The sequence below is a fragment of the Lolium rigidum genome, chromosome 1, assembly GCF_022539505.1.
Source record: "Lolium rigidum isolate FL_2022 chromosome 1, APGP_CSIRO_Lrig_0.1, whole genome shotgun sequence".
Classification (NCBI taxonomy): domain Eukaryota; kingdom Viridiplantae; phylum Streptophyta; class Magnoliopsida; order Poales; family Poaceae; genus Lolium; species Lolium rigidum.
The window spans coordinates 184,241,216-184,255,966 of record NC_061508.1 but is presented as its reverse complement, the minus strand read 5'-3'; the positions used below and the strand labels follow the sequence as shown (position 1 = coordinate 184,255,966).

Here is a 14,751-nt window from a genome sequence, read left to right as displayed (position 1 = left end):
CAGCCTCGCCATACTTGCTCATTGGTTTGTTCTTGCTACTCGGTCAGGCCGGTGGACAAAACCAGCCCAATCTCTGACTTTATCATGTTGGTGCGCTTGCTGTCGTCCACCTCGAGTGCATCGTGTAATCGTGGAGCACTAAGCTTCGTCGGAAGGACGAGCACCATGTTTGTGCCAGCCGATGTTTCATCATCGGCTTTCCTTTGCTTGGGGCGCCACTCCATTTTCCGTGGACGACCCTCTTCATCCAGGGTTCGCTGAACTTTCGCAGCCGATCGGGTCGTGCCTTCCTCGGTGTATGCAAGTATAACCTTTCGGCTTCCTCCAGGCCGCGCAATCGCCGAACCCCGCGCTTCTAGGAACGGCTGAGCCCATCAGGGCACCACCTTGGCCGGTGGTACCTGTCTTCTTCTTCCCCTCGTCTTCTGAATCCTCGAGATCTTCTAACCGAGGGGACTCAGCACGTTTGCTTTGTGGCGGGAGAGGCCCTAGGCGCTTGAACACGGACACGTTGGCTGTCTCCTTCTTCTTCTGGTTGCATTCTGGGCAATTACCGATTGTGGGCAATTGGCTCATTCCTGAATCCCAGCGAGTATCCGAAGAAGGGACAGTCCCGATGCTCTGTCCTCGTCGTCTCGCTCCCCGACTTTTCCTTGGCACGGCGCTCGTGCTCCTCCTCATCGCGATCGTGCCGACGATGTCTTCCGGCTTCTCTAGCCGGACGATCTCTTTCATCCTCATCGCCGGATCGTCGGCGTTGGTCATACCGACTCACATACTTGTTGAGGAGGTGATCGAGAGAGGTCGCCGATATCTTATGTTCTTCACTTCTCCCTCTCGTGACGTAGCGCTTGCCATCATGACGGAGCCGATCGCGTGGAGCGGCCTCCTCTCGTGTCCTTGCTACGAGAGCAGCTCGCCCTCGTCTCCATCTTTGCCGGAGTGGTGCCCGGGTCCTACCATGTTGATGCCGAACGAGGATCCCGGCTGGCAACCTTCGGGGTAAGTGCATTCCACCATGTTCACGGCGGGGAAGGGGTGTGTGTCGACCTTCATGGCGTATTGGTTGAAAATTAACCGTCCATTTTCTATCGCCATTTGGATTCGCTGCCGCCACACCCTGCAGTCGTTAGTGGTGTGGGTGAACGTGTTATGCCACTTGCGTATGGCTTTCCGTTCAGCTCTTGCACCGTGGGGACCTTGTGGCCTTCGGGTACCTTTATATGCTTCTCCGTGAGTAAGAGATCGAAAATCTGCTCGGTTTTGGTCACGTCGAAGTCGAACCCTTTGGAGGGCCTTGTGGCTTAACCCATTTGCGGGACACGGGGCCTGCCGCTCGAGTCCATTCAGCCACTCGCTACCTCTCGATCTCCCGCAGCACCTTCATCCTTGTCCGCCTCAACCAGGGCCACCGCACGCTTGAATTTGTCCCGGTAAACATCTGGGTGGCGCTGTTCATATGCTGACAGCTTCTGCACCATGTGCGCTAATGAAGGGTAGTCTGCTTGGGAGGCCACGTCCTTGATCGATGATGAGAGACCCACCACCGCCAACTCGACTGCTTCTTTCTCACTAACGTGAACCGAATAGCATCGGTTCCTAATGGTCCTGAAGCGCTGGATGTACTCTGACACTGTCTCCCCGCGCTTCTGTCGTACTTGTGCTAGATCGGCAATGCCAGCCTCGGAAGCCTCCGAGTGATACTGCTCATGGAACCGCTCTTCCAACTGCTTCCAAGTCCGGATGGAGTTCGGTGGCAGCGATGTGTACCACCCGAAAGCCGATCCTGTGAGGGACTCGTGCGAAGAACCTCACACGCAACTCGTCTGATGCTGAGATCGTGCCCAGCTGTGCCAAATATCGGCTCACATGCTCGATGGAGCTGGAACCATCCGATCCACTAAACTTTGTGAAGTCCGGGAGCCGATATTTGGGTGGTAGCGGGATCAATTCGTAATCGTTGGGGTACGGCTTGGTGTAGCCGAACGTCTTCCTTTTCGGCATCATGCCGAACCGATCTTTCGGAATTGTACAAATCTGATCCGCGGTGATGGCTGAAGGTGTCGAACCCCGAAGATTCGCCGGGGTGGCATACTTAACCAGCCATGCTTGCTTTTCCGGTTCCGAGCCAACTGCAGGAGCTGGGCTCGGAGGTTTGTCGGAGTGGCGTACTTAGCTAACCACGTTTGCTTCTCAAGATCGGCTCCCGACGTTCCTCCTCGCTGTTCCGAAGGCCCCTGTTGCAACTCTGGTTCGAGAGTGCCCAGTGCACTGCGTACTGGTACGTATGCGCACGCGTATCCGTGCGGGATCTCCTTGGGTGCCTTAGGTAGGAATTGGTAGTCACTAGGATCACCACCAATCTTGTAGACGACGTATGCCGATGAGTTCGGCACTTCCGGTGCTGCCCATGCGAACGGCAGCGGAGGATGGGACTGGAGTGGCATCTCTCCTTTGTAAGTCCCCAGAGCTGGTCCCGACGGAGAATACCGGTGGCTCATGATTTCCTGGACCACGCGCAGAGCGACACGCTCCAAAGTGTTCACCAGGCTCTCAGAGTGGCGGTGCAGCGAATGAGCCACCATGTAGTTGATCTCCCGACGCAGCGACACTGGTGCGTTCTTCGACGGGGCGGACAGGTCCACTCCATCGAGTGCGCCTTCAGGTGAGAATCCGTTCCACCCGACGCCATGGGAGCGGGTTACGTGGAAAGAGCCGATGAGTTCGGCTTCGAGGACTGCCTTGATCTCGTCATGCTTCTTCTTGAGCTCGTCAGTCAGATCCTTGTACTTGACCGGAGTGCTTTTCGCCATCTCGGATGTAGATGGTGATGCGGTGGATGTCGAAGATTGTCCCACCGGGCGTGCCAGAATGTGTTGCGGTCAGAAACCCACCGGCGGGCAGCGACTGGCAACACAGTAGAGCCGGGAACAACTAGGGCTGCGGCTGGCCCCAGTCCCTCAGAGCGACGGCCCGCAAAGCCTCCCGGTCACACGTCCGATGCTATCGCAAGGGCGTGCCACCTGACCTATACCTGGTCAGGAAGGTGTTGGATGATGCCTCGCTTAGTTTCCTGCATGGCATACACGTAAACATTAAATACGAGCCTCGATCGGCTCTCAGGTTATCCTGCGAATCGGCTCAAGGAGCCGATTCACCCATGATTCGTAGAAGGTGTCCGAATATATGGTGGTCCTGCTTGATCAAGATAAAGGTAAAACGATCTACAACGATTTAGGGTTTTCACCGCATAATCGGATCATCCTACTCACGATTGGGCCTCGCGCTCGCGCACGGTGACCGTAAGCCGATCCTAGACAGGGCCTAAAAACCAACACGAGGTTGATCCCCGGAACATCCTGTCTAGGGCTAGCGAACTCCACCCTACACGCCGCCGGATCCTCCAACCCTTTGTAAGGCCTAACTATTGCGGATGTTAAACTAATCCTTGCGAGAACAAGGAGCAACCGTAACGGATCGGATCTACTAAACTATGATCAAGCGGGGTGCCGCCCCTACACCTAAGATAGGTGTAAGGGCGGCTAGATGTATAAGGGTTGCACTACGACATCATATGATACGAAGAACAATGCTAACCCTAACACATCTAAGATAACTACGTTGCTCGCCATCAAAAAGGCTTCGACACGAGCAACGCATGAACAACGAGATAGGCTTGTGCTGCCTAGATCGCAAGATGCGATCTAGGCAGCATGGTGCTTACCGGAGAAATCCTCGAGACGAAGGAGTTGGCGATGCGCCGAGATTTGTTTGTGTTGAACGTTGGTTGTTGTTTATTTCATAAACCCTAGATACATATTTATAGTCCAAGGGACTTTCTAATTCGGGCGTGCACCTAACCGTGCACGGGTAAAACTCTAACTCCTAACCGATACGTAATCTAATATGTTACAAATACAAGGGCAAACTAGCCCAAACTTTGCATGTAAGGCCGATTCACGTATTTCTTCTATATATAAATCTTCAAGTCCATCTTGATCGCGGCCCACCTCTCACTCGGTCAAATTCTGGTGATAACAACGCGGCAAGTTCGCGGGCGTACCTGTCACGGAAGAACTGCGTCCACGCCTTGTAGTTCTCCGGGAAGAAGCGTGGCTCGGCGCGTTGCTCGTCGCTCATGGTGGCGAGCACCGCCTCGATCTCTGACACCAGGCGTCGCCTTGCGGCCGCGGAATCGGCACGCCTCCCGTGCTTAGCCGCCAACCTCCAGGCGCGCGGAAGTCCGGCTGCGCCGGGTAGCCCGCCATGTACAGGAGCCGCCCCTCCCACTGGTGGAGGGACCGCCGACCGAAGCCGTTGTTCTCCGCGCCATCGCCGGGGAAACGATTCGCCATTGGAGGAGTCGATGTTTTTTTGACGAGAGAAGAGTGGAGAGAGAAGGGGACGGCGGTGGTGAATGCGACCAGGCGCGGTAGCTTCGCGATAAATAGAGGGGAGCAGCGCGTGAATTCGAGGAGACGGTATTAACTCACCGCGTGGACGCTACGCATTACGGCAACGACTGATCAGCGGCAGGCGCGGAAGACGATGCAATGAGGACGACAATCGGCCTTTCTCGCCAACAAATCGGGGCCACCAGGCGCGTGTGAACTTTCCTCGACGATTCACGCGCTTTTGTTTCCTCCGGACTCTTCGAGCGCGCCCCGGAGGGCCAGGGTTGACATAGGCTCATCGGATGGATGAAGGCCAAATTCGAACGAATACGAGGATCCTCGAGCACGCCCCGGAGGGCCAGGGTTGACATAGGCTCATCGGATGGATGAAGGCCAAATTCGAACGAATACGAGGATCCGGGAGCCTGACTAGGCTATTTTTTGCCGTCCGGTGAAAAAACAGCTCCTAGGGCTTTGCCGGGGAGACAGCTGGCTCTAAGTGCAATGGCTTGGGAGTTGGGACCCATCCTTTGAAATCGCATGCTACATAGATAGTTCCATACTCCCTCGCAAGAAAAATGGAAACCCAACAACGAAGGGAGAAAACCTTGCTTCCTCCCACATTGTTTCTGGTTTCCGGGTGAAGTCTCAAGGCAATTGTAAAATAGGGCTGCACTCCACGAAGGCAACATGGATTAACTAAACAAAAATCTTTAGTACAATAGCTCATTTCCAGCTAAGATCATCGATTCTAAACACCATTACACAGCTACATATAAACCAGATTTACACTAATATTATGCAATCCGCAATTGCAATGACAACACAATTTCTTCAAATCACCTAGTCCCACTTCCACGGTACATCAAAGGCTTTACAAAAAGCCACAGACAAAATAGCCAAACACACCTTTTCCATTAATGATTGTCAACGAGTAACTAAAGGGCGGCATGTCAGTATCCTCGGAAGATACTTACCCTGATTTCTTGCGCAGTTGCACCTAAGGCAATTAAAAGAAATTATACAGGGAAATTTTGATGGGACTGCTGGAGAATGGAAGTCTTCATTCTGCTGCCATTGCGTCCCTTCCACGTGTAAGCACACCAATTGATTCCCATTCCAGGGCACAAACCACATCCTGTGTAAGAGCACATGGAGTTGATTACAACAGGTACTGAAAGAAATAACTACTTGCTCTATTCAACCTAGATCAGACAAACTTACAGAAGGGTTCTGAGGATCAATATCAAAGGAGTTGATAGCACAGGGCTCGGCAAGCAATTCAAGGGGCCTCTCATCTGGTAATAAAATTGGCGTATCTTAAGCAATTTGCATGAAAAAGTCAACAGTGGAAACATTTATAGCTGTATGGCTACATGCTCACCTTGTTCGACAATTGCAAGGATTCCATCCTCTGAGCACATCATCACAGGTAATATTCTTGTTGAGGCAGCCGAAATAATATCAGATGACTGTGTGTAGTTATCAAAAAGAACCTCCCAGACCTCACTTTCACAGACTGGTTCTGCTGTCTCGTGCAAGCCTACACCAGAGAGTGGTATTGGCTGCTGTGGCCAGCGTAGATCCCAGGCAAATATTGCCCCCGAAGAGCCTCCCACCTAGAAACATTCAGAGGTGATTCACTTATCTAGTAATGGCTTATCTAAATGCTACATTTTAACTTGTTTCTACTATGTGCTCGATAGGGGTGGAGCAGCGTTTGGGTCATCAACGGCCCATGTTCTTGAGAGGTAACATGGGGTAGCTGCCGTCACCAGCACCAAGGGAGTCACCTGCATCCTACGTTTAACAATGTGATCCAAGTTCCGCAGCTCAATCAACTTGACACTTCCCTACTTCTCTACTGCTTTCTAGGCTCAGTCTCCAACAGTTATTAGGCTCACTTCACAGGTATAACCCTGCCACAGTGACCAACTCATTCCAGTTCCACTACATATATATCATACAGTACATTAATTGGTCGCAACAACTCTGACAATAAAATTTGCAATGGCAAACGAGTTTTACAAGATGGCTTTGTTGAGGCAAAGCTACTCACAGCTCATCATTTGCTCATCTTTGGTAAATGCAGGAAGTAAAACTCATGGCAAAGAGTAGCTAATGCTTTACCAATATTTGCAGGAACTTACTGTGATTTTCATTTCAGTTTTTTTAGGTTACACACAATATAAGCTTAACATATAGAAGTACTGCGCATAGCTTCAGAGGATTGACATGAAATCAGCAAAAGCATCCAGCCCAAGGGACATTACTTGCCGTTATCTCTGAAAAAAGGCTCAATTCTTATACATAAACTAAAACATCTGGATACGGGATATACCTCAAAAGGAGCACTGCTTACAATAACTGCTGTGTGTGCCATTCTAATCACGCATTTTCTGAAAGACCGATTTACCTCTATACTGATTGTTTATGGATACAGGGTTGCATCCTGTCGATGAAATATATCAGGGCCTGTTTGGAATAACGAAATTTTGCGGGTATTTGGGATAGGCGTAAATATTCACTCTTACTGGTTGTTCTATCCTACTGAATTTCATGTCGGAAATTGGCTTACTGCTTATGGACACTTGGTTGTTTGACTTTCAGCTCTGCACATTAGTTTATCGCGTAGTTACGCTGTAACTGAATAGTTTCTTGTCCTAGATACCCTAAGCTCTCCGTCCTAAAAAAAATTGGTCCTACTTTAGCCACTAGTTTATACTGGTGTTAGATGATTTATGTGTGAAAGCACAATTATCCTCAAGTGCCAAATATCTAACGAAACAACAAACGTATCCTCCCGAACAAGAATTACGGTTATGTTTATGGTTAATAAGAGGGTACCAAATATCATAGGAAGCTATAAAACGAAGCTTTGTCAAACGCATGTGTTAACTTAAATGAACATATATTGCTAATTGACTACTTCGCAGTTCATGTAAAGAGCGATATTAACCATACCACACAGATATGTTTTCTTGATGGATGGATATCAATGGAATGCACTATGCCGGCGGCAACACCACGGCCCCTACAAAATCACAAGTTTATCAGGTGAGCAATCAAGCAAAGCAGAAGAAATTGTACAGATCCAGCCTGCTACGCACTGACCAGATGCCCTTGCACTGCGCCACGACGGCGTCTCCTTTCCTCCGGTCCCACCACTGCACGCCGCAGCCGGCGCCACCGGTGGCGAACTCTGCAGACGACGCCCATCTCGCCGCCTCGTACCCCAGCATCCCCTTCCCGTCCCAGACCCTCCTCGCCACCACCCTCCCGTCGCCGCCATCCGACACTAGGTGCACCCTTCCGTCCTCCCCGGCCGTCACCCACTCCTCGCCGCCACAGTCCAGCCCGCGCACGGGTCCCACGTGGAAACCCGCGCCGCTGGGAATGGATATCACGGAGTCGGTGTCGAAGGATGAAGGAAGGAGGTGGAGGGAGCCGGAGGAGGTGGCGGCGGCGAGGACGGCGGGGGAGCAACGGAGGGCCGTGGGTCGGGAGGGGAGTGGGAGGGATGCGAGCGGGGAGGCGGGGTCGGGGAGCGAGAGGAGGTGGAGGTGGGAGGAGGCAGGGATGGTGGGATCGTGGACAGCGGCGGCGAGGAGGCGGGCGGAGGAGGTAGAGGAAGGGAGCCAACGGACGAGGTCGATGGAGAAGGGGAGTGGGTGGCGGCGGAAGGAGGGGGAGTCGTCCGCCATTGTTGCCTGTTTCGAGGGTTTGGCCGCCCTTCCGCGTTGAGGGGGTTTGGAGTTTGGACTACGGAGGCAGAAAGAAATCGGCCAAGTGTGGAGCGGGGGCTTAATTTTCCGTCGCTTGGATAGAAAGAAAGAAATCACACTATCTCAGACATGAATACTTAGAAATCAAATATTTTCAAAGCTATTCAATCAGCACAATCCAACTTTAAATGTTTTAGCATAAAAATGAAAAAATCATATAATAGCAAATGTGCAAGAGCATCTCTAGTAGTGTCCGTAAAAGTGTGAACCGGAAATCTGGAGTTCAATCTTCCGAATTTTTCGATTTTGTTGATTTTAGTCGAGACTCAGAATAGAAACTGAAAAGATGAACTGAAAAGATAAATCAAACATCGCGGGAAATTTTTGGCGATGAACATGAGAAATGCAACGAGTTTTTTTGCTCCGATCGAGCTACATTCAAACATAATTTACATATAATAAACCAAAATAAGTATTAATCCTACGCCGCGCGCCTAATTTGACCAAAATTTGGCCCCGGGATAGTCACCGGGGGCTCTAGCGCGACGGAGGAGGGTCTTTCACGGCGGAGGAAGCCTAGGCGACGACGAGGGCGGCGAGCTCGATCACTGTCGCCTCCTCTGCGTAGTTCCCGCTGGTGAGGGGAAGCGCTGCCGCTTCGTCGTCGTCGCTGCTGTCGGGGCGCGACGGAAGTGGTGGGCTGCACGAGCCACCGGACGGAACCTCGTCGTCCCCATTGCGTGCCCCATTGTGCGTCGGCCTGTGCGGCCACCTGCGCGCCGCCCGCTTGCGCGCGCCGTCTCCGAGCGCAAAACCAGCGGACAAGGCGGCGAGCCTCCGCCGCCGATTCGGCCGCCTCCCCTACCACATCTTCGTGCGCGCGCCATTCCGAACGGAGGGGAGGTCGCGGCAGAGCGGAGAGCACGAGGGAGCCGTCGGAATTCCTCGCCGGAGTGCGAGGGTTTTTCGCGGCGGAGGGGAGTAGGATTTCGGAACCGAACTCCCCTCCCTAACCTGGTTAAATAGGGGTCGTGCGCTCACTTTCTCGGGCCCTGAGAAAGTTTTACGGGCCAGGCCTCCGATTCAGTTCTATGTCGCTTTCGGCCCGAACCCGTAAATCCGCCAATAAAATTCAGTTCCGACGATATTTACGGGCTCTGTTAGAGTTGCTCTAAGCATCATAAAGAGTTCACAGAAAAAGCACAACCTAGCTCAAATTTGGCTCATGTCGCCACCAGTACCATCTCCACCACCAAAAATCACCTCCATATAGCCACCACTACCGCTCTACCACCATCAAATTGACATCTTTTTTCAAGAACATGTAAGATGCGTGTCTTCATATATTAAGATATAAAGGGAAAGTCATTTACAAGATTTGAGGGTCCAACCGAGAACGATTAGCACCTCACCCACACCTAAGAAGAATTACTCGATCTCTCCCAAAACTCCACACAACTTAGCCTTTTTCCACTGATCGAACTTAACCCTAATCTTGCGGCACACCTCCGACGGCATAGATGCTAACCTATCGAAGACCCTGCTGTTGCGTTCGAGCCAGAGGCATCGAGCAATGAGAATCACCAACGAGTTGACATCTGAACTTCTGAAGCTGCCACTTGTACCACTGGAGCCACCATTGAGAGCAGCCACCTTTTGCAGCAGCAATCTGTGACCTCAAGTCATCGTCAACATATACTTCTCACATCTTCTGGCTTCAAGGTGTTCGTATCGCAGAAAATTATCTTAGGCTCTTGATCTTGCTTTCTTTCTCTTTCACCACCAACAATTCTGGGAGCTCGTCCTGTTGTAGTACAATCTCTCCTCCTTTGGTCAACTTCTCCTTCTATAGTCCTTCATGGTAGTCTGCTCTTGTGATTAAGCTGTGTAGAATTAGGAGTTGGATTATTACCTCCATCCAAATCTTTTTATTCTGTAGCTGCCGCTCATGCGCTCATATGGTCTGCTAGACTTGTTGGTTCTCAACCTATTATTGTTTTGGGAAATGCCTTGCCACTTCTCAATGTTTTTCATCTTGAGCCAACAATGTTCCAAGCTAGACTCCTCTTCCTTGTACATTGTTTGCCTTGCCACTTCTCAATGTTTTTCATCTTGAGCAAACAATGTTCCAAGCTAGACTCCTCTTCCTTGTAAATTGTTTGCCTTGCCACTTCTCAATGTTTTTCATCTTGAGCCAACAATGTTCTAAACTAGACTCCTCTTCCTTGTAAATTGTTTGTGCTTCTCCAAGCTACAAAAAGGATTGTTACAAAACGTTTTGGATTGCCTTCTTTTGGATGGCAGCCAGTGGTGTTCAAGCAAGTGTGCTATCCTATCGAAATCGAACTTCCTATTTTGCTTGAAGTGTCCAACAAATCCTCTTTCAGTACGCCTTCTTCTGAAACTCTTTTTTATGGGGTTCTTCTGAAACTCATTGCCTTCTTCTGAAACTCTTTTTTCTTGCCGCAACCCTGAAAAACAGTTTAGGGCTGACCCTGCTGGAGATGATGGGAAATGTATTTTTTTTGTGCACGGCGTTTCTGTGTAATGCTACATGCTCTACCTTTATGATCATGCTCATAGTACATTGCAAGTTTGCAACAACCTGTCTAATTACTACAATTTCACATACACAAGGTTATTTTCAACACACGTACATATAAGAAAATGCAGTTTGCTCTACAGTCTATACATAACATCAACGGTTAAACACCTTAAAAGTCCTGCAGAAGTTTAACCCAAGGCCGCATCTCGGGAACATACAAATCCTCTATATGACCTTAATCTCCTTGAGCCAAGCTGTGTGGAGTGGGCATGGATCTGGCTTTCCTTCCCCCAGGGCCTTTTCCGAGAGAGAGTAGAACCAACCATTCCTCCACTTGAACTGCCACATCGAAATGCTTGCATGATAATTTGAAGGCTATGGTGCAAGTGCAGGTTTTCGTTACATAGATCGACAGTGGTAGGACTTGCCTCTTTCACAGCGGTCGGGAAGTGTGCCACAGCTCTGGAGTAGGCACAAAGCCTCTCTTCTATGCCTTCGTCAAATGAAAGCCCCCTCTCGGCACCAGCAGCAGATGCTAATTCAGCTATCAGGCTGGATACCTGCAAAAGAAAACAAACACATGGATCTGGTATCGGAAGAGTGACTGTTGTGCTTGGACATATATATTGTCAAGCTCAATCCTGGAGCATCATCTAAGAAATTACTGAAGTAAGCAAAAGACATGATCGAATGAATTATTTAGGAATGTTTACATGCAGCTCCAAACAGCAGCATATGTTGTTTCCTTGAATATGATATGTTGCAATCATTTCTAACTAAGGTGAAGGGCAAATAACTATGTTGCACAATACTGTACACCTTTATTTTTTTCAACCTTGGAACTAATAAGAAAATATTACCTCAGATCGGTATTCTTTTTCAACCGCACCAACAGTTGCCCCTGGATGACGAGCTCCAACAAGCATGAAAGCTGAAATCCATATCAACTTTTCTAGCATTTGCTTCTGAAAGGCTTCCTTTTCAAGCACCTAATTGTGAGGTTGCAAGGAGGATTACCACAAATATAGATATTTCAGTACTGTGCATGTTACAGAATTGATCATGAAGGACAGGCATGGCGAAAGAAAGCAATACTTGCCCTGAGAAAGAGTTTGGAAAGACTACATTCGCAATATCTGAACAAAAAAAAGAAAAGGCAACTACCGAATTGCTGAATTGTTAAGTATGGGTAACGAAATGCCGAAGAAGGGCACCTTGCAGGTAAGTCCTCCATTTTGGAGGCGAGCCGCCACTGCCGGAGCCCAGTTGCCAAACGCAGCGGTGAGCCCCTCCGGGTTGGTGTCAGTGATCCCGTCGACGGGCGGCTCTCCAAGCTTGGACACGGCGAAGTACGCGAGGACCTGGTTCGCATCCACCAACCCCTTGCTCTGGAGCCACGGATCCAGCATTCCGTTCTGGAAGAAGACCAAATCTGCTCCATTATCAGCTCAAGGAGTTCCCCAGCACGCACCAAGCAGCAGCATAGCGGTAAAGCAATTTCGGCACGAGCAGAGACGCGATGATCATACCGCGCCAGCGAGATTTCGGGGTGGCCTCGAGCACGCCGTCGAGGTCGTCGTTGCGGGTGCACACCAGTATGGGCCCGGCGGGCGCGGCGTCCGGCACCTTCTCCCCGCGGCCCACCAGCACATCCCCGCCGAGCGGGCCCATGCCCAGCAGCGCCTGCCCCACGCGCCCGCCGCCCACCACCACCGCCGGCTGCACCGCCGTGGCCATCGCTGCCGAAATCCTGAGAGCTTTGGAAGCGGCCGCCCTCGAGGAGGAGGAGGAGAAGGAGAGGAGGCGGCGGCGGACTGCGGGTAGCGGAGTGACGGCGGCGGGGACGGAGACGGTGGCTTTGAGGGCCATTCCGACAGGTGGGGAGGATGTGGGCGGGCGGCGAGCTGACGGCGTTTGTTTAAGAGTGCCGTTAGGCGTTAAAGGGGAGCCACAAGATCTGTGGATGGGCTTATCTGCTTAATTTGTGGCCGACGTAGACTGAGCCGTGCTGGGCTCAACGACCTTGGGCTTCCCTTGGATGCTTGGATGAGAGATTAAAAGTTTCAATGTTTCCATTTCCTAAAACGAAGTGGTGGAAGCTTAAGGCGGGAGGTAGCTCAGGCGTTTAAGGAGAAGGTTATTAAGGAGAGTCCTTGGAAGGAAGGAGGTGATGCGGATAATATATGGATGAAGATAGCGACCTGTATTCGTAAGGTGATCTTAGAGGAGTTTGGAGTGTCTAGGGGAAGTAGAAGCGAAGTTATGGATACCTGGTGGTGGAACACTGATGTCTAGAGCTATTAAGGAGAAGAAAGATTGTTTCAGATGCCTGTACCTGGATAGGAGTGCAGAGAACATGGAGAATTACAAGATAGCAAAGAAGGCCGCAAAGCGAGCTGTGAGTGAAGCAAGGGGTCAGGCGTATGAGGACCTCTACCAGCGGTTAGGCACGAAGGAAAGCGAAAATGACATCTATAGGATGGCCAAGATACAAGAGAGGAAGACGAGGGATGTTGACCAAGTCAAATGCATCAAGGATGGAACAGACCAGCTCCTAGTGAAGGACAAGGAGATTAAACATAGATGGTGGGAGTACTTCGACGGGCTGTTCGATGGGGAGACTGGGAGCTCTACCATTGAACTAGACAACTCCTTTAATGATACCAATAGGTGTTCTGTGCGAATCCATAAGTCTGAGGTCAAGGAGGCGTTGAGAAGGATGAAGGGAGGCAAGGGAATGGGCCCTGCTGGTATCCCCATTGAGGTGTGGAGAGGCCTCGGAGACATAGCAATAGTATGGCTAACTAAGCTCTTCAACTCCATTTTTCAGGCAAACAAGATGCCGGAAAGAATGGAGACGCGATATATTAGTACCAATCTTCAAGAACAAAGGGGATGTTCGGAGTTGTACTAACTACGAGTGGAATTAAGCTTATGAGTCATACAATGAAGCTATGGGAGAGAGTCATTGAGCACCGTTTAAGACGAATGACAAGCGTGACCAAAAATCGAGTTTGGTTTCATGCACAGGGAGGTCGACCATGGAAGCCATCTTCTTGGTACGACAACTCCTGGAGAGATACAAGGAGCAAAAGATGGACTTGCATATGGTTTTCATTGACTTGGAGAAGGCCTACGATAAGATACCGCGACACGTCATGTGGTGGGCCTTGGAGAAACACAAAGTCCCAGCAAAGTACATTACTGAATGGATCGTAGCAGACAAGAGGGGTGTGAATGGACGCTACACAAATTTTAATCCTTTTTCAGTTTTAGCGGTGCGGAAGGTAAAGGTGATTGCTTTAGTGGTGGAGATGTTCCTAGTATGATCCTAGGCAAGTGAAACAAGTAAAGGAAACAAGCATGGTAGTAAGAGTAAGGAGCGGGACAATCGGATGGCGTGGAGACAAGGCGAGGTTTGTTTCCCGCAGTTTCCCTCACAAAAGAGAGTACGTCTGCGTTGAGTAGGTGCTAGCCTCACACAAGAGGCTAGGCGGCCACACCACGAAAGAAGGCCTCACCTTCTTCCTCGAGAGAGCTCCACAAAGGAGCTCCCCCTTCTCCACTATGGCACCGGTCGAGGCGGTGGTTTCTTCACAAGGTTGGGGTGAGCTCCACAACACTAGGAGGCTCCCAACAACCTATGGGGCTAGCACAACACCAAGCTAGCCTCCATAGGTGCACTTCCTCCAAGATTCCACCATAGGAATCCTAACTCCAAGATCCACTAAGGACTAGCACAAATTGGTGAAAATCTCTCTTGGTAGAACTATAGATCGGGGCCTCCTCCACCACTCCTCAAAATTTGGACAAGATTGGTTGGATGGTTGGGGAGATCCTCAAGGATTAAGCTCAGCAACAATGGAGGAGAGAGAGAGAGAGAGAAGAGAAAAACGTGTTGGGAAGAAGGGCCCTTAGGCCCCCCAAAATCCAACCGTTACCTGCAGTTTTTGCCTAAGAGGTACTACTTCTTTGGTAAGCGGTACTACCGCTCTGGATTCGAAATCCCACAGAACTTATCCACGTGGACACATAGCGGTACTACCGCTCGCGCTACCGCTCGAGGTACCGCAATGGCCTTTCAATT

At 50.5% G+C, this 14,751-nt stretch overlaps 2 protein-coding genes across 2 annotated transcripts; both read right to left on the bottom strand.

Annotated features, from left to right (window-relative positions):
• Window positions 1-5,074: 5,074 nt before the first annotated feature.
• LOC124682803 (nuclear pore complex protein NUP43-like) lies at window positions 5,075-8,174 on the bottom strand. The gene is made up of 5 exons (XM_047217412.1): window positions 7,509-8,174; window positions 7,359-7,428; window positions 5,779-6,013; window positions 5,619-5,692; window positions 5,075-5,532 (listed from the first exon to the last, which is right to left on the bottom strand). The coding sequence occupies exons 1-5, from the start codon at window positions 8,096-8,098 to the stop codon at window positions 5,458-5,460; spliced, it is 1,044 nt and encodes a 347-aa protein (XP_047073368.1). The 5' UTR covers window positions 8,099-8,174; the 3' UTR covers window positions 5,075-5,457.
• A 2,539-nt stretch (window positions 8,175-10,713) lies between these two features.
• Window positions 10,714-12,554, bottom strand: LOC124685947. The gene is made up of 5 exons (XM_047219971.1): window positions 12,194-12,554; window positions 11,879-12,096; window positions 11,525-11,653; window positions 11,093-11,224; window positions 10,714-11,003 (listed from the first exon to the last, which is right to left on the bottom strand). The coding sequence occupies exons 1-5, from the start codon at window positions 12,531-12,533 to the stop codon at window positions 10,890-10,892; spliced, it is 933 nt and encodes a 310-aa protein (XP_047075927.1). The 5' UTR covers window positions 12,534-12,554; the 3' UTR covers window positions 10,714-10,889.
• Between the last annotated feature and the right edge of the window lie 2,197 nt (window positions 12,555-14,751).